The sequence below is a fragment of the Podarcis vaucheri genome (genome assembly GCF_965113315.1).
Source record: "Podarcis vaucheri genome assembly, chromosome: 4".
Classification (NCBI taxonomy): Eukaryota; Metazoa; Chordata; class Lepidosauria; order Squamata; family Lacertidae; genus Podarcis; species Podarcis vaucheri.
The window spans coordinates 22154216-22176586 of NC_138762.1; the positions used below are offsets into that span (position 1 = coordinate 22154216).

Below are 22371 nucleotides of genomic sequence, written 5' to 3' on the forward strand. Positions count from 1 at the left end.
ATAGGTAAAATCATATATATGTAATCTGTTTCTAATGAAAATGTGAGAAGAGCTTGCTTTAATGTAACCTTTTGCCATATACATAAATGTTTTGGCCTCCATGGTTTGTGAGTCAAACGAAGAAATCTCTGAACATGCTTTCCCATGGGTTTATTAATTAAATAAAATGTAGTTTTATAAAATTTAAAAATAAGTGCTGAGTTCTTGCCAGTTGTCTCAGTGCCATTACAAGCATTGGCCAGAATGCTGGAAGAGAGGCACACACTCACTTGCATATGTGAATAGCTTTTTTAAAACAAACGTCAGGTTGGCATATCATCAGAACCAACTCAAAACCAGCTGATAAAAATGAGTGATCTTATTGTACAATTATCAAAAAAGAAAATTTAATGCTGTAAATGTATAATTTATGTAAAGACTTTTAGCCTGTGTAGCTTTTTTCCATTACATATAATATGATTTCAAAGCTTGATTTTGGGGGAAATCAGGAAACAGAAAATTGTATCTGAAGTAATCTTCTGCTAATGGCTTTAGCTGAGCAATTTGCAGAGTTCTGGGGATTTAAGAACATTGATTATTGAAGAGGAAGCACTAATTAGCTGCATTTAAACTACAGCATCAGATGTTTCCCCAAAATACGAGTTTCAGGTTCATCATGTATAATTCACTTGTTAGAGTCTATTTAAAACATTGTTTACTTCCTGATATATATGTGTGTGTGTGTGTGTGTGTGTGTGTGTGTGTGTAGGCTTTTAGCTAGGAATAAAACCAAATTTCATAATTGACCTGTCTCAGAAAACAAACAACGTCTGCTCATAATGCACAGGAGCATTATTCAGTGACCATTAATGCACTAGATGAAGCTTTTGGATGAGATACAAGGCATGACACATAAAACAGGTTATGGTAATCAAGGCTTGAGGTTACCAGCACATGCACTTCTGTGGTCAGGCTGTCACATTACAAGAATGGTTACAGGTGGCGTACCAGCCAGAGCTGGCAAAAAACACTCTTGGCCACGTGGGTCACATTGGACACCGCTCACAGAGATGTGTCAAGGAGTACCCTCACAATGTGTACCTGCTCCTTTAGAGAGAGTGCCACCCCATCCAGAACTGGCAGTCCTGTGTTCTCCTTGACACAGGAACAACCCACCCACACATTCTCCCATCTTTCAAGGATTCAAGCTCAGTTTATTGACCCCCCCATCCAGTCCAGCAATGCATCCAGGCACCAGACCAAGGCTTGTACAGGTTCTCCTGACTCCAGTGTAATGGAGAAATAGAATTTAGCATCACTGATGATACCCTGTTCCAAACCCCCCTAGTGACGAGTCCCAACAGCTTCATATATATGTTGGGTAGCATTAGGGACAAAATAATACCCTGTGGCACCCCACTGAATAACATTTTTTCCCCTTTTAGAATTCAAATCTGATTCATCAGAAGGTGTCCCCTCCTTCTGAGCGTCAAGGATCTCCAATCCTTTCATTCATTATTCTTGAACAGTTCAATGCCATTCGCTTAGTTCAGAGCATTCATCTGTCTCTCGCTGCTCTCAGTAAAGTCATCAGAGGAACCTCGCTGTTGAGTTCAGAAGTACAACAACTAGCAAGTGCTTTGCTAAACCAAAAGGTAAGGTCTTCTTTTAAATTCTCGTTGTACATAATACATCTTTATTCTGTAAATATGGCAAGCTTGAATCAAAGCCAACTAATTTAGATAAGTGCAAGTTTTAATCTTCAGTTATGTTCTTGTGTGACTCACAAAGCTCAGCAACGCCTGCAATTATTATCTTCTTCTTTCAGTGCCCCGTAACATGGCAGAGCAAATGGGAAGGCCCAGAAGATCCTTTGCAATATCTCAGAGCTGTTGTAGCACGAGCACATGCTATCCAGGTACAATTTAATATTTCTCTAAGATTCAGAATTTTAATATTAAAAAGTAAAGTTCACGTGTGTTCTATTTATATTTCATACCTTTCTTTTATTAAAGACAATCTCTAGGTAGCTTGTATTGGAGTGTTCCACAAATACAGTTTTGTCTACATAACACTTTCACATATAGCAAGGCGGGGGAGTGGAAGATGTGGAACCTATTTCATAGAACTGACTAGAATCATAGACTTGTAGAGTTTATACCTTGTAGCATAAATTCCCACTTTACTTTTTTAAAAAACATCAACATGTCATTAAATTCATATAACACTTGATTGTAAAAAACCTCAAAGTGGTTTACAAAAAGAATAGAACAATAAAATTATCAATACAAACTGTTAACAATAGTTGGGTGTTTAAAACACCCAAATAATAATAAAAATCAGTGATAATATTATTTTAAAAACCACCCAGATTAAAATATATGTTCTACACATCTGTAGAACATAAAAAGTTGAGCATGTGCCAAAAAAACAGGCCCATGTCTGATGTCCATAGGCAGGAAGTTCCAAATTGTAGGTGCTGCCACACCAAAAGATCTATTTCTTTGAAATGTGGAACAAGTATTATTGGGCATCTGTAACAGTGTCAGTTCCACGAATCATCAAGTCGAGGTAGACGGTTTGCAAGTCGTTCAGGGCTTTATATACTAATAATAACACCTGGTAGCAAATTGGCAACCAGTGCAGGTCTCTGAACACAGACATTGGCAGGGTCTCACTCCTGCCAGCAACCAGGCTGCAGTATGCTACACTAATTGCAGCTTCCAGATCAAGCACAAGCAAAGCCTCATCTAGAACACATTGCAGTACAGTAGTACCTCCGTTTACATAACCCTCTGGTTACGTAAACTTCAGGATGCAAAAGCGGCAAACCCATAAGTATTTGACCGGGTTTCTCTGCACGTGCATGCGCAGAAGCGGTCTGCCGCCGCGTGCGCATGCGCAGAAGCAGTCCTCAGATTGCAGAAACCTCGGGATTCGACCGGACCTCCGGAACGGATCCCGTCCGCAACCGGAGGTACCACTGTAATCTGGTCTTGAAGTAGTATGGACCCCTGTGACTAAAGGTTTCCAAGCTTTTACATGGATATATTGTCCTTGCATCCATAGTTTCAGGAATGATGTTGGGGTTGTGTTGGGTGTTTGTGCCTGGAGTCCTGTAATGGTTCTGTGATTTAAGTTTACACTACACAAAGCTAGAATGATATAGTCCCATGCCCTGTCCTATGAGCTATGCTCTCCCTCTCAGGAGTTGATGGTTTGCTGGTGGTGTGCTGTCACTAGGCTTGAGAGTTACTCTGATTCCTATATTTCACCATGGTAGCACAAGCAGAACACAAAGAGGTGGCTTTTCTCTCTCCACTAAGTTCATATGGCTTACTCTACTTCAAAAGCTGGCATGATGTTATAAGGATAAGAAGAATATGATTTGGCAGGTGTCCTTTTTCAGTGGGCACTAGGATACCAGCATGTGGGGTTGTGTTCTGGTTGCTTGAGGCAGGAAAAAATCATTTAAAGGTAATTTAATTTGAAAAAGTAACTCATGTCTAGGGTATTCTAAATACTTAGTGGATAGTTTCCCAAGAAAACTAACAAATATGAAGAAACATTTTAACTTTTATTTAGACAAATGAAAGTGCACATTGGAGTAAATGCACAAAACTCTAGTCGTGGTTTTTGAAAGTCAGATAACATTTTTCATTCTTACTGAAGAATCTGACTCATTCAGAAGCTGAGGTGAATTTGTATGCAAGCATTCCCTTTGGTACTACAAAATACCTTGACGGTGGTTCTCGGAACTTCTATGAAGATCCAACCTTAGCACATCCCATGACAGATATTGTAGTCAAAAGGTTATTATTGCCAGCTCCAAAATTCATTTCCTTAATAGGCTCCCTTGAATTGTCTGTAGGTGATGCATATTGCATTAGGAAGTTCTATAATAAAGAGTGTTTTAATTTCATTCTTTCATATAAAATGACTTTACCCTTGGGAACACGTAATGAGATGAAGAATGCACTAGCAAATTAACATCTCAGCCTGTCATATTGCTAAGGATTATTAGATACATTAGGCCACTCCACAGGCATGAAACCTTATTAAACCTTGAGGAAGCTTTGTGACAATAATGTTTTGTGTGTGCTAGTTTCTGGTAGTTATTTTAGCCAAATTTGCATCGCCGAGGGAATTATTTACAGTGTTCTGTCTCTGGCATTTAGAGTGCAGTCTCTGCTTCTGGGAATAGCACCTCTTCCTTGTTGAACACTGATTTAATCTTCTGGTTCCACAGGGCAACTGGGAGAGGGGGGCGGAGGAGAGGCTTCCTGGGTACCCAGATTATCCCCACCTCTCGGGCACAAAGCTTCTGTGATCCCTCCTACATTCTGACTATAGTTTTCTTTTTCTTAAGTCCGGAATTGTACATCCTTCCCTCTTCCTAGTTAGAGACACTTATTCGGGTGGGGACGGGGATAGGAAACTGTAGCTTACTTAATATCTGCCAGGAGCTTGTCCTACACTTGAGTAGGACCCTGGCAGAGACACATGCCCGATTGGCATGTTCGGGAGTTTCAAAAGCTTTCTTCTGCCTGAACATCACAGCGACCGATGCCAACAGACATCGGCACACTCAGGGATCTGCAGAGTCTTCGTGGTTCGCGTGACAGACCTCAGCAACTCAGCATTTTGGCTAATCTACTTTTATTTACATATAAAGCATACACGGAGCACTGCAACATGGCTCCCTCTCTCTCTAGCATCAGACAGCAAAAACAAGCAAACAAAGGACAATAGTCCCACTTCGCGGAACACAGTAACACAAACATCCTGTCTCCGTCACTTCCCACTCTGTGGAATGAAAACATACACCGTTGTGTGATAGACAACAATCTCATGACTGCAGTCACAGAGCAGGAATCTTAACAATATCCAGACTCTAATACAGCAGCTGCTGTAGCCTAATGTCGACCCTGCCCCTTCTCTGCTCTACAGCCAAGACAATGATGTAATAGAAAGAGCCACAAAAAGCTGACTCAGAATTTTTGGGCAGTTCCCCAGGGGAAAGAAGCATTTTCCCCTCAAGGGAAGAAGATCTATAGCATGCAGTGGCCCCTCCCCTAGTCCAGGAAGGCAAGCACCCATCTCAAGCTGGAAAAGGTGGATCTTACAATGTACCTTACAAATTCCTGCATTTTAGAACTAAATCTTAGTTTCCACCAGCAATTCTATGGAAACAATCTCTCTGACAATGCTACATATGTTTTGCCTTCCGACCTTGCCTCCAGCAACCTAGCACAGTACAGCTATGTCATGAAGAGGATGGAGAAGATTCCTGTCACAACACCATGTGTGTGCTGTATGTGCTTAAGCCGCAGACAGGCTAGTTTATTATGTCCAGAACCAGGACTAGGATACTGTCAGAGCTGCCCGAGGTCCCAGCTCACAAAGGACCAACGCCAGTTCGTTGTTATATACAAAAGTCTTTATTGAAGTTCAGTTTCTCTTTTACATCCGCAGCGTGCAGCTCTACGTCTGAAACTCTAGACCGCCGAAGCTCCGTCTGAATCTCCTCCCCCCAGACACCAGTTTAAGACTCTAGCCTTGCTCCACCTCTTCCTCTGCTCTCTCCTCCTCTGGGTCCGCCTGTCAGCAGGGGTCTCGCCCTTCCTAGACTCTTCTGACGCTGAGTCCCCTGAGTCTTCCCCCTGCCTCCGGCGGGCTTTAGGACCTAGTTCCCAATCCGGGTTTTCTGCTGTCCCACGCGCCTGTACATTTGATCTTGGCGCACGCGCCCAGCCGGCAACCTTCCTCCTGACCGTTACACTGCTCCTGTCACTGCTTCCCCCTTCGGGGGGGCTAGCTGGACCTGACCTCCCCTCCGTTCCCCCACTCTCCGACAGAGGCGTGGTCAGCCCTGACTCATCTTCTTTCCCTGCTGGGGGAGACGCTGGCCCTGACACATGGGACTCTTCCCCCCCCACTACGCTCTGGTGGGGAAGCCGGTCCTGATCTCCCGCTGCTGCTTTGGGAGTCCCCGCTGGCCCCTTGTTTCTGGTGTGTCTCCCCTGGGACCCCCCTTGCCCTGACCATTGGCGCCTCCTTCTGGGAATCTTCCGATTCGCTGGAGAAGCTCATGGAATCTCTCGGGCCACTGTCATACTCCCCTATGCTGCCCTCAGATTCTTCCCCTTCGCTCTCCATTTCCTCTCTCCCCTGTACCTCTGTTCCTGAGCCCGTGACAGATACGTATTCCCAATTCCAAAAGCTGCTGCCTCACTTGAGGTCAGTTCTAATCCCTTATTTTCCTTTAGTTCTAGTAACACTGGAGTTCTTGCCCGTAACAATATCCCACAGCACTATGCATGTGAATACTTAAACCGCATGGGTGGACCAATGTGATGTGTCGTTCCCATCTGATTGGTTGCCCTCCTGGCCAGGCACTATCTGTGTGGATTTTCTGACATTTACAAAAGCACTGTGGAATAATTCAACTGGAAATTTCAACACCTTTGCTGTAGCTTTTTAATATAATCTCTTGGTCATTTCAATGCAATCTAAAATGGGAAGTTCACAATGAATTCTGCATTGGATTTAACTCTCTAATAAGTATATATATTAAAAAGAAAAATTCCAGCATTAAAGTAAAATATAGTGAAGTTTGTGTATTTAAATATCAATCTCCCAGCCAAGCTCACAGATTTTATTAAACACCAAATTAGGAGTGATTACTTCAAACTTCATGTGATTGTCAAACATTGCAGTCTCTTATAATTTTATTGAATATAACTGCTTGCCCATAACTTTCTTGAGGAACTGAATTAAATGTTTTTGAAGGCGCTGCTAAAATGAATTTATTAAAAACAAATTACAAAATGATTCCCATGACCACTTAGATACTGAACAATTTACAAAATGCTGTTTTTCTAATGGGGAATTGCAATTATGGCCATGCTATAAAAGGAACTGTTGTTAAATCATTGAAAGGAGCATGCAGAGATGCCCAGTGTACAACTAATGAATACAGAAAAGGGGAACAAAATCAAATCACTCTTAATTGTCAGGGATGAACATTCATAATCTGTGTTGTGACACATTTAAAGGTCACCTGATTAAATGGCTGTGTCTGAGGGAAAGACCACAGCAACATATTTTGACCCTGACAGAAAAGCAAATTACAATTTATTTAGTGATATTATTGTTTCAGTGGCTTTTTCAACGATGACTCAGTGCTATAAAACTAGCAATATTTTTTGAAAAATAGATATATTTTTTATATGAAGCTAGCTGGCTCCCCACGCTTTGTCACATGAATCAGGCAGCTCCTACAAAAGATGGAGGTGACCAGAGCCAACTAGTGAGCCATTGAGAAGGATATCCTGATGGCACTAGCCTAAGATGTTCCAGCTGTGATTAGATGAGAAGAGGAGACACTTCAATGCAAGGGGCTGCATGCCATGGGCAGCACATCTACCTGCATCAGGGAATTCTGTGCTTCTTTGCTGATCAGAATATAATAATAATAATAATAATAATAATAATAATAATAATAATAATAATAATAATAATAATATCTTTATTGTCATTGCCCCCTTGTATTTATGAGCAAGTTGTTGGCTCTACACCAACATGCATTGCTCAGCATAGAAACTGCAGAGATGGTTAAGAAGTTATTGTTTGGGGACTTGAGGGCTGTTTTTTATGAAAGAGTGCAAAGCATAAAGGAAGAAGAAATCCATATGAGGGTATAAAGAGGAGCCCCAGTCTTGGTCCCCTTCCTTTAAGCGCATGTGATATATGACTATAGCATGGAGGGCTCTGTTCAGTGAAACACTGGGATGCATGAGTCTCTCATGAATGTGACGTTCATCCATATTGACCTGGAAGAAAAAGGTACCAAAAATATGAGGTCAGAGGACACTCACATGTTCTCTATCAGTTGTTTACTGAACTTCTGAACCCATCCAATGCATTTTGGATAAGGATAGATTTCAGAAAATGAATTAGTTGCAATTTGGTTGGTTGTGAGATTTCATTTTATGACTGAGAATTTCATGGTCTCTTTATTCTGATGCACGGCATATGTGGATTTCACTTTATGATAAATATTGCACTTCAAAACCCAAAAATTATAACTAATGGGCCTCTTATTGTCCAATGCATTGTGTTGAGCTGAAGGAAAATGTCTGTTACAGGATATGTGAGTGTGATAATGATAGGTATTTATGAAAGCTATGTGGCACTTCCGCTATTTTATTTCATAATATATTGTGACCATTGTTGCCATAATTCACCAACTTTCACTTCACATGCAAAATTTATGTGGGGTACTATGTTTCTATAATGTTTAGTGACGCATATGTATTATGATTAGCTGTGTATAAAATTCAGTGTAATTTGTGAACTAATTTATGTATGGTAACTATAAGGCTTACTCAGAATCATAGTAAATATTGTTATATACAGTGGCGTATTCATTTGAGAAGAGATTAATGTTCTTTGTGACATATTGTGTACTAAGAAGGGATACAGACATGCCTAGGCAGCCAATTTGAATTTGTGGGCCAGTTCACAGCTTGTATCCAATAAGTCCCATTCATCAAACAAGAGTGTTCTTCTTTTCATAAAAGTATTTTTTTGTTTCAGCGTGGAAACAATCATTTCCAGATAATACTAGAAGATTTTTATACTTCATTTTACCTTTTAGATATGACATACTGAGCTTACTCTATCATTCCATAAGGCCTACAGTCTGTCTTCTCTGAAGAAGATCAGGAACAAATAAGCCATTTTAGAGCTAAAAAGCTTAACTTCGTTAAAAATAATAATCTAGGATAGATACTAGAAGGATGCAGGCTCAATGTTCCTGTGTTTCTCACCACAAGAAGACGAATGACATCAAACATTCTTAGTTCAGGGTTCTCCCACTCATAAATCTGCCCCTAGGACATTAGTAACACCCCTTTAAGTAGAAATGAGACTTCACAATTTCCTCTTGTTTAGAACAACTGTCACATATCAGGACCTTCTAGTTTCCCAGACCACTCTGTTACATCGTAAGCTCCTCTCTCAAGCACCAAATTTTCACTTGAGGGTTCACCTACATACCAGGATTGGCAGATTCTTTCTGAGAACAGAAAATGGAAGAGTCTTTTCCTAGCAAATGCAGTCCACAGTTCTCACAATCACTTTAATTTTGTGTGATTTATATATTCATTTTAAGCTGCCTTGAATTTGATTTTATCATAGAAAGATTAAGTATAAATGTCAAAACAAATAAATTGAACGATCCAATTTAGGGGATTAATAGCATTTTATATGGAGACTACGTTTGCTTGAATGGAAAACACAATCCAAGTTAAGTCTCTTTTCTTTTGCAGTCTGATGTAAAAGGGGTGACTTCCCATAGCATTCACTTACCGGTACCTCCTGACATTTTCCAGAATGGGAAATTAGTATTTTATTTATTTATTTATTTAATTATTTATTTATTTGAATAACAAGTCACCCCCATTCTCATTGAACATGAATTTTTTGCTCCCTGAGCTTGAAGCTGCCATATGAATAAAAAAAACCCTAGTCATGTTGTGCATCAACTTCATCTTTCTTGCCCTTCAATCACACTAAAATCAAGTTCAAAGTGCATTTATCATTTGCATCCAAAACTACAGTCCTGGGCTTGGTTATATGCATTGATGTCAGTGGGACATATAAGCATATCATGTATAGAGGATTGGTGGGTGAATGTGTTCACGATTCAAGACCATTTACAACAGTAAACTAGGTGTTTTTCCCCAATTAATGTGCAATATTGTTACCTTTGTAGAATTGGGTGAGTAAAGCAGAAAAGCAGGTCTTGCTCTCAGATACCCTCGACCTCTCAGAACTCTTCCACCCTGACACATTTCTGAATGCCTTACGACAAGAGACCGCAAGGTAAGTGAATTGGTTGCCATTTTATGAATCTCTTAATGCCTTTGCTTTCCTTTTATTGCCTCCTGTTTGCCTATCTTTCCAGGAAAATACTAAACGGTAGCAATCAAAAACATTCTCTTCTGCGTGAAGCCCAGTTGGTCCCCTTTCTCTCTCTCCTGCCCACTTGTTATGACCTTTTTCTATTTAGAGAAGCTTTTAGTTAATTGCATTAGAAACCTGTGGTTTTTATCTTCTTTTATGGACTCTCTTTCAGATATATGTTAAAGATATTATACATTTTGCATTAAAAATTAATGTGGGCCACCCTGAGTAGTGTTTCTGAAAATGTAAAAAACAAAACAGGATATAAATTTCCTAAATTAAATAAATGGGTGAAAAACCAATATAGCAATCATGTATAACTTGTTAGCCACCAAGCCTCATGACATGTAAGATAAGTTGAGAAACCTTGATCTCCTGGCATTGTAAAAGCAGGAGAAGGAATGGAGGAGGGATATCAAGCATCCATTGGACCACAGTACATTGCTGGAGGCCTACATTTGGCATCCTTGGCTTGATGTTGTGCAGACCCGCAGTACAACTTTCTCTCCAATAATAAGGACTTCTTTCTGGCAGCAGCTTCTGTGTTATTTTAGGGAGCAACCCAAATTCAAAACCCGCCAGGATGAGCAAATTAGGATCCAGCAGATCTCCAGCTCTATTGGCCAGTTCCCAAGCACAGCCAGAGTATGCTGGCATAACTTCCTGGCTCAACCAACTGAACTGAAATAAGTGGATGTTACTCAAGCAGAAACCCTGAAAAATGAGTGTTCCAATGGCGTAGTGGGGACAGCAAAGCTAGCCAGGCTTACTTGAAAGTAAATTCCATTCATTTCAGTGAAATCTATTCATCTGTAAGTGTAAATAAACTTTTAAGAATGCTTAGTTCTTAAGTACTAACTATATGTTGCACTCATCCTTTAAGAACCTTTTAATAATGCTTGGTTCTTAAGTACTAGCTATATGTGGACACTCATCCGCATGCAGTAAGTGCCCTTTAAAAAAGGCACTTTGGGAGAGAATATTTTAAAGAGGGAAAGTACTGGGACAGTAAGTCTTTGCGCAGTAGTTGACCACTGTGAAAAACAGGTTGCTGGGCCAAATAGTTGTTTGGTTTGATCTGGTAGAGCTGAGGTTTTCAACCTTTCTGAGTCCACAGTTCCCTTGACCAATTACATTCTTTCTGCGGCACCCCTGTGGGGCTCAGGAGCCCAGTTATGTCACCCCTTGCCTGCAGAGCTTGCAGCCCCTCACCCTTTTTCAAACACCCTCCTTTGTGGAGTGTTCTCTCAGCCCCCCCCCTTCTTAAGAGTCCTCTGGGCAGCTGCAGCTGCCGCCCCGGTCTCTGAGCTGCCCCCCTTACCCCAAAGAGAGGTGTCTCCTCACACTGCCCCACAGGGGCCTGGGAAGCACCCCCTGGCCAGCCCCAGAGGACCATTTGCCTGGGGAGCTTGTAGCCAGGGCTGCTGCAACAAACAGCCATGCAAGCGTTTGGGAGGCAGAGACTCAAGAATGCATCAGAGGAAGGAGGGAAGGAAAGAGGGTCAGAGGCTAGTGTTTACCGCAGCACCCCTGACCACCATTCAGGCACCCCGAGGTGCCACGGCATACTGGCTGAAAACCAATGATCTAAATAAATGTGCTTGTCTGCAAACCACTACAAACTAAAATGGTTATCTAAAGGACAAAAAAAGTTCAAGAAGAACCATGCTGTCTTGTTTCCATTCCTGTGGGGCTTACTTCAAATGTGTGCCCAAAATGGCTAAAAATCAGAAATGTACTGGCCAGCCCCAGAGGCACCATTCGCTTGGGGAGCTTGTAGCCAGGGCTGCTGCAACAAACAGCCATGCAAGCCTTTGGGAGGCAGAGACACAAGAGACACTCAGAGGAGGGAGGGAAGGAAAGAGGGACAGTGGCCAGTGCTGCCCCTGACCATCATTCAAGGCACCCTAGGTGCCACGGCACACTGGTTGAAAACCACTGCGGAAGAGCATCACTGGCACAAGAAGAGCTGAAACACAAGAAGCAAAAACAGACTATACTAAAGAAGCCAAAGGTCATATGATATATTGGGATGCAGCCAACAAATAAATATGTAGGATTGTTCAGACAGTGCAGCCCTGAAAGCATTCCCTTACCAGTCAAGCCAATGGTTATCAGTAATTAGTTAAAACAGAAACATGTGGATACTTTTGTGCCTGTGGTTGGAATTCCCTTGCCTGGCAGCAGTAGCTGCATTAATGCATAGGCCAGGTTTCCACATTTTCTGCTAGCGGTTTCTGGTCAAGTCCCAGCATTTCTACTCTTTGGAGCCAGAACATGAAGACAGCTCTCGGGGGAATGTTTTGTGGAGACAGAACATGTTTTTGTGCAGAAAATGTTATCTTAAACATACCGGTAGGTATGTAAATTAGGAATTCATAGTCCAGGAAATAAGAGATTGTGCTTCTTCAGAAATTACCATGTAGTTTTTTTAGGCTCTTAAATTCTTATTCAAATTGAAACAATATTGTTTGAAAAAAAATACTTCTATCTTATTTTTCATTGCCAGAAATATTTTCTTTTACAGAATGCTGTATTTTCTCTTGCTCCTTTTTTTTAATAAAAAAAAATCCAACTCCCTTACTCAGCAGATGAATCTGTTATTTTAAGTTTCTTCTGGTCTTGTGAAATACATTATTTAGGTTTTCATCTTATTTCTCTCTTCTAGGGTGATGGGGTGTTCAGTGGACAGCCTAAAATTTACAGCATCTTGGAAAGGTCAGATACGAGCAGCAAAGCTCCAAGTTCAGGTATTCTGCATGTTCATGTTTTTCTCATTCACTGAAGCTTCCATGAAATTCTATGAAAGCCAATTGAAATGTCCTTTCATTTGTTCTATTGAAATTATAGCCTACCCAGTCCCCAAACATGTGGTGGGTTACCTAATTACCCTAGACACTCTCTTATTTTCTATGGGAACCAAAAGCCAATAACATTTTTCACCACTTCTGGAAGACAAACATGCAGGTCTCCAGAAGAAATTATTCAAAAAGCTGAGTATGGGGGCCACAGAAAATGTTACTAGAATCCACTGCTGTAGCACACAAACCAAATTCCGTTCCTTTATGATGCTTTCCTCTTAGAGTGGTTCTCTGGTAAATGGTGCTTTCTATAGGCAGCAGTAACCAGCTTGATGGTGTTGCACCTCTGTCTTCCCAACACTGAGCATCACTGCTGCTTACTAAAGGCGGGAGAGATGGGGCACAGGGAGCTCAATGTGGTGTGAATGCAATAGTAGGAACATCTGAATGGTTGCACCACACTGAGCTTCCCATACCCCACCCTTCTCGGTTAGCAGCAGCGGTGGGAAGCCAGGTGTGCAATGCTGCCCTGCCTGTGCCATTCCACTGATCACTGCTGGCTGTAACATGTGAGTATTGCAGAAAGGTAAGCTTGTCACTTGTCACTACCTTGCCAACAAAGGTCCGTATAGTTAAAGCTATGGTTTTCCCAGTAGTGATGTATGGAAGTGAGAGCTGACCATAAAGAAGGCTGATTGCCGAAGAATTGATGCTTTTGAATTATGGTGCTGGAGGAGACTCTTGAGAGTCCCATGGACTGCAAGAAGATCAAACCTCTCCATTCTGAAGGAAATCAGCCCTGAGTGCTCACTGGAAGGACAGATCCTGAAGCTGAGGCTCCAATACTTTTGGCCACCTCATGAGAAGAGAAGACTCCCTGGAAAAGACCCTGATGTTGGGAAAGATGGAGGGCACAAGGAGAAGGGGACGACAGAGGACGAGGTGGTTGGACAGTGTTCTCGAAGCTACCAGCATGAGTTTGACCAAGCTGCGGGAGGCAGTGGAAGACAGGAGGGCCTGGCGTGCTCTGGCCTATGGGGTCACGAAGAGTCGGACACGACTAAATGACTAAACAAAGCTTGTCACTTCAGCAACTGTTACTCCTGGCGCCAATAGAAGCCTGGCAGAAGTCATCACCTTGAGGCAGAAATAACACTTCAAGGACTGGCAGAATCCTCAGGGAGGGGTTGTGGGGGACAGCATGCCATGCATAACAAGAGGATGTTTAGATTAAAAATGAACTGATTAAGAAAAAGACCAGTTGACAGGAGCAAAGGCATTTGTTGTGGCTTAATGAAGGCTAGGACTTGCAGATTGTAAATCTGAGAGCGGATTGTCAACAATTACAAATGCATTTTTCAGACATTCAGACTTCTGATACGGTTTTCAAGTGTATCTGTAAAGGTCACCTAACAATTTTGGGATCCTCTCTGAAAGACAATTTGAAGTGCAGGTGCTCATTAGTCAGGTACCTGAACCAAGTTTACAGCTTGGTCCAGAGGGATTTCCAATCCTGAAATGGATAATTAATTCACCAGATAACCTCAAGGCATGATTAGGGTAACAATTCCTTCCTATTAAGGCTATGAGGAATTCTTGATTCAGAGTCAATTTGTACATTATTATATCTTTTTAATGACATTTAGAATTACTTGGACAGAGACTCTACCCTGACACATCTCATGCCCATATGCAAATACATGCCTTTTGTGATCATTTTAAATCACTGGGAAATGAAAAATAGATTTTCCCAATGACATTTTAGCAGTAGTATGAATTTAGTGAAAACAGAATATAAAGACTTTAGAGAAAATATATCCCAAGTTATGACTTCAAGCTTTGCAAACATCAGATGTGCTGCTTATACACACAAATATTAAAACCATACAGACTCTTGGCTCTGTATAAACTAAAGAGAAGCATGGCTGTGCCTTCCTGGTGGCTTTCCAGTTGAGTTGTGATCGCACTTAATGATCATTCAGTTCCTACTGGGGAGAACTTGAACCCTGAAAATCAGAGATTCTTTGCAATCTGCCAGCTTACACATTTGTTTGAAATAAAGTGAAGCTTGATGTGTGTGAGCAAATTTATCTAATAATGATAATGAAGGCTGCATTGCTACTTAAGGCACAACAGTATTTTATTTTTCCATTAGTGCTGCAAATCATTCCTTCCTTTGAATCGTAGGAGGAAAGAAAAGGGATGAGCTCTTTCTTTCTCCCTCATTTCTGTCCTCTGTCCGCCTGCCTGTACATACAGTCAGTCAAGGTAGCAGCAGGAAGACATAGCCTCTTATCTGCCATTCCATGTTCCCAACTCCCAGCAGTAAAGGCAAAACTGCTGCATTATTTGTCCTGGATGGCACCAGTCCTCATACAAGGACTAGTGGCACAAAATTTGCCTGGGGATCCAACAAGGACCCCCCCCACACACACACACAAAGCAATGAGGTTTTGCAGTGAGATAAGTCAGGGGAATATAGCAATGGCCAATAAATGTCTATATTACCTTGACTGCACAGGGAATTAGAAGAACAACCTGGTACCTCAGGTTAAGAACTTAATTCGTTCTGGAGGTCCGTTCTTCTTAACTCTTCTTAACCTGAGGTACCACTTTAGCTAATGGGGCCTCCCACTGCTGCCGTGCCGCTGGAGCACGATTTCTGTTCTCATCCTGAAGCAAAATTCTTAACCCAAGGTACTATTTCTGGGTTAGTGGAGTCTGTAACCTGAAGCGTCTGTAACCCGAGGTACCACTGTATTACATTTAAATGTGTTTATTTACTCAAAATGGTTGACAGAGTAAAAAATAGTTCTTATGGATGGAAGCAGAAATACTGAAAATAGAATAGAATTATGCAGACTTATCTGCCCAAAACAATTCCCAACAGAGATAGGAAAAGACATGCTGTACAAGGGATTATGAGGTGGATGTTTAAACCCAACATAAGCAAAAAGATACTAAATAAACCAAGAGGAGGAAAAGTTCACATGCAAATAGCTGGTTTTCAGCTCTCCCAGGAGCTGTAGGTGCATAAGACTCATGAAATATGAAAGGCAGAAAGAAGTGAGAGGCTTGGGACACAGTGGCTCCCTGTCTCATAAATGAATATTAAGAAGAATGAATACTAAGAGGCAGTTTCCTGAGATTTCACTGTTACCGCTGGAGCCTTGTTGTGGCTGGGTTTGGAGATTTACTGCTGATTTGGGTGGGAAGGGGTTTCTTTTCAGAACAGAGAATTAACTAACTCCCCCCGTATTCTGGAGGATAGCTCAGCCACTAAAGCATGAGACTCTTAATCGCAAGGTTGTGGGTTTGAGCCCCACATTGGGTGAATGATCCCTGCATTGCAGGGGGTTGGATTGGATGACCTTTGTGGTCCCTTCCAACTCTATGTCTTCAGTTATTTCCACCACAACCTTCCATATTGTGGGCCTTGACTGGCCTTATCCAACTTCATGGAGATACAGGAGTGAGAGATAAAGGGAGTGATGCTAGCTAAAGCTCAGGTAGGAGGGAGAAGGCTTTTCCCCCAGTAGGTCATGGGGTCAAAGTATCTTGAAAAGGAGAGGCATGGGATTGCCTTCTGATTAGGTTAAAAAAAGCTGTACAACTTGGGGGTGCAAGAGAGAGAATTGATTTATCAGCTGACATTTAACCTAAATTTGCAAGGTCATCTTAATTCATGTCTGGGATAAGCGCAGGTGACACTGAAGAACAAAAAGTGCAGTTAATGATCTGCCATGAGTAATAGCAATTCCATTTCCCACCCCAGTCACAAAAGGTGACTTCACCAGTCAAGATTATGCTTTAAGACTATGTACACCACAGGGATTGACCTTGGATTTCTAAGGAAATACAAACAAGGTTGCTTATTTTAATTAGAGCAGCATGTTTGCTGGAGATAGCTCATTATTCGCGCAGGATAATTAATAGCTGAATTTGAGGTGTTTACCTGCATTTGACATGACACAGAGTCCATAGGATTAATTAGGCATGCATTAAGGTGGTTCATTTGTCACAGGGAAAATCTCATGTTCAGCAATCAGTCTGGGGAGCATCCTTGGAACAAACAACTGGGGATCTACTTGAATATGACAAAGTAGGTTTGAGGGTCCTCTTATTAAATGTGCTCCCTTCCAGTGTGAAACTAAATGATACACAGTTTTGAGGGGCATGTGCAGCACTTCCATTGAACTGAGCTCTGTAACAGTGGCAAGTGGCAACATTTTTTTATTATATACATTGCTTTTGAGAATCATATTGAAATTGATTCAAAAAAAATATGGAGCTGGGAATGCCAATGACAAAAAATACAATTTACTTTATTATTAATTTCAGCAAAAATTAGCTTCCCCTAAATGTAGGAATAAGAAACTTCCTTCAGAAATTGTATGTGCTGCTTCAGTAATTAATTGCTAAAATGAAGCTTTCAAAACACACCACCCCTAGAATTCTAGAGTGCCGGATTTGTTAGCACAATAAAAAAAAATAAAGAGAGCAGCAGACCTTGTACATTTAAGATTTCTTTTATTCTTTTATTCATTCCCCTTGTGCATTATTTCTACACATAGTAGAGTGGCAAACATTTCAATGACTTGCAGAAAACATGCAGTAACTGAATTCGTTCTTTGAAAGTGAATGTCAAACCTCTCAATGGAAAGCCATGCCTATTTGAGCATTTGTTTTCTCCTCTTTATGTGACATTGTTAATGTTTATTTGGCTCTTGCTACTCTATTTCCATTACTCTAGTGCCCTGACACTTGCCACTGACACAAGTACTGACATAGACTGATATTTTTTCTCTAGCAATAATAAAGAATTTGTATCCAAAACATAGGAAGTGCCCTTTATTCTAGAACATACTTTGTAATCACACTTCCTACTCTGTTCTGTACTATTTCCAGCTGATTTTTGTTATTTACATGAACCATTCAGAGAACTGCTTTAGCCTATGCTAAGATATAACACGATCACTGCTCACATTTTCAATCCCTAACACACATTTGAATATTTTATGTGTTTCCATGACAGATCAGTGGCCTTCAACTGGAAGGCTGTAGTTTTGATGGAAATCGACTTTCAGAAAACCAGCATGATTCTCCCAGTGTGTCCTCTGTGCTCCCTTGTTACATGGCCTGGATTCCACAGGTAATTCATTATTAAGGGTCCTAAACTTTAAGTTCTGTAATTGGTTTCCTTTGCTGTAATAGGTTTTCAGTATGACGTCTGACCTGCTTTAAAAAAAAGAGGTCAGATTCCTTGCAGTTTAATAAGCTCCATTCTTCATATCTTCAAAAGTGGATTTTCTTTTTATCTAAAGCTATACTTCTCGGGAAGAGGAAATAGGTTTTCATAGAACACATGGTGCTCATTCGCCCTTTGTTGTTGCAGTGTGGACCTGTAAATAGAGAGTTCTATTCCTGGTATAGGTTAATATAATTTTCATTTCCTCAAATATTAGCTGGGAACATTTAACCAGACTAACCACAAAAGCCATATTGCATAACCAGAGCCAGTTTTCATGACTATTTTTTTAAGTCACTGATGCTACCTTAAATTAGTTCTTTTCAGTGGCTATTCACCTATTGAGCTAGTCTCAAGGCTTCATATGTGCCTGGATCACATTCAGCTTACTTTGATTCAGTAAAATTTCCCAATTATTTTTTATGATCTGTTTGTAGCTTTATACAAACTTTTGTTTGAACAATTTCATGCAAAGAATCTGCAAAGTTGATTCCAACATGCAAATAATTATTGAGTGAAGATAAGGCTGCCATACATCCGGAATTTCCCGGACTTAGCAGGAATATGGTAGTCAGAATCAGTGTCCAGGCAACCCATGTCAGAAGTGTAGATTTTGGCAACTTTTCTTATAAATAGCTCAACAGCTTTGACAAATAATAATAATAAAAAGCTCAACAACTTTCCTCCCAAAAGGTTGAAATATGGCAACCCTAGGAAGAGTCCCTAAGAATAGAATGAATGACTAATTTTCCTATCATGTAATAAGCCAGATATATTAAGGCTTTTCTAGACCATGATGGTCACAGCTGCATTAGCTTTACATAGTGAAACAATTCAGTCATACAGGTATCTCCCTATGTACTGATGCAGAAACAATTGTGTGGACAAGAGCAGGCTGAAACCAAACAATAGGTGTCAGCCTTTGGAATAATCAAGGAGCAACTGGAAGTATACACAGCGGTCTGTCAAGGTGCAAGTCATACTTGGCCAGTGCTTTTTTCCTGTGGGGATGCAGGGGTACACATACCCCTAAATATTCTTTGAGTCTAAGTTTGGCCTCATTGAGGGGCAGTATTTTAATATGAGTTGAAAAATGAGAGTACCCCTAAACTTTTTTTTTTTTTTAGAAAAAAAGCACTGTATTTGGCTAATCAATAGTTGTTGAATATCACAGAGCTCTTAGATGAATATAGTATAGCACTCCAGACTTTTTCATATGACTGGTTGATAAATCCTTAGGGAAGAAAACTGCCCTGAAGAATAACTTTTGTTCATTGTCTGCCATTTATCACACTCTCCCAATTAACCTCAGATGAATAATTATTGCCAGATTGTCTGCAGTTTATTTCCCCATAAAACTGAAATCTGAACTAAATTAGGTGTGATATGCAGTCATATGACTCTTTCCCTCTAGTGTTTTCTTAATTAAAAACAGCATTGAATATTGCAGTAAGGAACAGGGAGGGAGTATTTTACTCTTTGCCCTATGGCAGTTCATTTGCTCAAGACCTCACTTTTGCTTTTTCACCCCAACCTGTTTTCTCATTCTCAGGGAAAAAGGACCTTGTATATTTTCTGCAGAAGGGGGAAAGCATGTTTGGGGTGCTTTTGAGTTGACAGAGTGCTGGAAAGAAATAGACTGTGCAGCCCTTCCATACACCTACCTCCTTCTGCTTTCAAAACTGCTATCCCTTTTTGTTTAAGTTGAGGGAAAGGAGACACATAGCTGCATTTATTTGACCCTCAGATTTTTGGGCTGCTGTGTGTATTTCCTGTGTTTATAGTCTGAATATAACACTTTGATAAGAATCTTTATATGATTTTTTTTAACGAAGTCATGATTTTCAGGTATCTTATTTTCCATTAACAATGTTGGCGCACATGTAGAAGCAATTTCAAGACTGGTTCAAAGACAGTTTTGAGATGTGTAGAATCTTCCTATGATCCCATAAGACTTCACCTAAATGCAATTCTGAGAGATCAGCTGGGGAAACCTCAGCAAGGGCAGATCAAAAGAACATTTGATACAAAGACATGGACAACGGCATTCACTACTGGATCTCAGTAAAGTGTATTGTTGTTGGAGATGTGCTTTGTATGAACTGTGGGTCAAACGGGAGTGTCTCAGAGCCTTTGGGGCTTTCCCACAGCAGAATCTGTGCAAGGTCCCTCATGTCAAAGGAGTCTCCAAAAAGGCTTGTTTCAAATTGGTAGCAATAAACTGCTATTTTATTTTATTGTGAGAAGCAAAAGCTTTCAGTGAACTAGGTTGAGCTTTTCTTCCTATCTCCACACTTTCAATTTCTTTTTTAAAAAATCCATTCTTTTTTTTTGGTCTGAGTACTTTTGTGCAGTTTTATTAAATGCAGTTCTATTCTCCACACACACACACACACACACACACACACACACACACCTTAGTTGTATGTAGGGTTGGTGCATTAATGTTCCTTTTCAGTCTGTTCTTAATATCCTTTTCTCATTGGAATTGGTGCAAAGTTTTATCACAGTGCAGTGATCACAGTGATTACAGTGCACTCTTCCCTTCAGTTTAATGCTGGAATTATTTGTGTTTCTATTTCATTCCGTTTTTACCTTGCTGTACTTTCATTTTTGGTAGAGTTTCATTCCTCTGCCCCCTCTAGATTTGAGACTTTGTATATGAGTCTTTTTTTTTAATTAAGCTGAGTTATTTCATTTTATTTTTAGCTCAGCCTGCTTCTCTCGTATACTCAAGTGAGCCCCTAGTTGCGTGTGTGCCTCTCTCTGACTCTGCCAAAGTGAATTGCTTAATCTTAGTCTACCATAATTTATTACCACTCTCTCTCATACACACCTACAGTATCTGTCCTATATTATTTGTGATGATAGAATCATAGAATTGTAGAGTTGGAAGGGACCACGAGAGTCATCTAGTCCAATCCCTTGCAATGCAGGAATCTCAAGTAAAAGCAACCATGACAGATGGCCATCCAACCTTTACTTAAAAACTTCCAAGGAAGGAGAGTCCACAACCCCCCGAGAGAGACTGTCAAATAGTTGCTACTGCCAGAAAGTTCTTCCTGGTGTTTAGTCAGATCTCCTGCAACTTGAAGCCATTGTTTTGGGTACCACCCTCTGGAGCAGGAGAAAACAAGCTTGCTCCATCTTCCATTGACAGCCCTTTATATATTTGAAGATACCTCCTCTTTTCCAGGCTCAGCATACCCTTAACTGTTCCATATACCCTTAACCATCAACTCCCTTAACTGTTGCTCATAAGGAAACTGTAATGTTGCCCTTGAAGGAGAACGACTACAGCTCGCACTGGACAACCATGCCTGCAAATTTCTCCAAATTCTGCTAGGGGGGAAAAAGAGAGGCATACACATTTCCATTAAAAATCAACTTTAAAGGCACCCAGTGGAATGTTTCTGGCTGGCTTAATCTACTCTAGACGGGCTACCACACCTGCACAGTTTATCCACTTCCTATCCACAAGGGGTAGGAAGTTAGGAATCCTGATGCTGGTGCACACTCCTAATTGCTACTAATTTGCCAGGAGCAAAGTGAGAAGTTTTGAATGTGCCCTTAAATAACATTTTAAACTGAATGTTCTATAAACGGTGTACAAGGGTTGTTTGGTATTACATATACGTAAAGAAAAACAAATCCCAAATATTATTTAAATGCATAGAATTAGATTTTAAAAACCTTGAACATTAAGAATTGTGCTCCATACAACTTTCCAATTAAAGTAATAATCTTTATTTAATTCAGATTTGGAAGTCTCAAATAATTTGTGCTACATGCTAATTTCCTTAAACATGGGTTTTCACTATGAAAGTATAAACTGGTAATTTTATTGCAGAAAAAATATATGTTGCTTTGTCCTTGAAGAAAAGGAAACACAGATTTCTGGGACATACTAGAAAACAGAGGGTGGATAAAATGATTGGGGCACAGTTCACACCTATCAAATCTGTTTCTTTTGCTGTAGACCTGGTTGTAATCCCTGTTGAATTCAGCAAGGCTTGTTTTTATAGAATTGTGTTATTTATTTTTTAAAAGATAGTGTTATTATTTTTCATTGTTTTTTAGAAAGAAGCATAACTGGGAAAGAAGCAGGCTGCTCCCATAATCACACTCTGTTACTTACGCCCTGCTCTGTTTATTTACTTTAACATCTGTCCCCTAAATCACCGATTTAGTGGCCTCAGAAAATAATTCTCTGTGATTAAACTAGACCCGTCTGTCAAAACTGGGTGTGGGGAACCTTTGGCCCTCCAGATGTTGATGAACTACAACTCCCATAAGACATAGCAAGTGTAGCCAATGGCCAGGGATGATGGGACTTGTAGTTCAGCAAAATCTGAGGAGGCCAAAGGTTCC

The 22371-nt window shown here is 40.6% G+C and overlaps 1 protein-coding gene across 1 annotated transcript in view; it reads left to right on the forward strand.

The window, feature by feature from the left end:
* Positions 1-22371, forward strand: part of DYNC2H1 (dynein cytoplasmic 2 heavy chain 1) — a 160465-nt gene that overhangs the window by 136463 nt on the left and 1631 nt on the right. The window contains exons 84-88 of the mRNA XM_082219683.1: positions 1425-1634; positions 1808-1897; positions 9761-9870; positions 12620-12701; positions 17788-17904. Coding sequence (XP_082075809.1) covers positions 1425-1634; positions 1808-1897; positions 9761-9870; positions 12620-12701; positions 17788-17904 — 609 coding nt within the window. The remainder of the gene's footprint in view (positions 1-1424; positions 1635-1807; positions 1898-9760; positions 9871-12619; positions 12702-17787; positions 17905-22371) is intronic.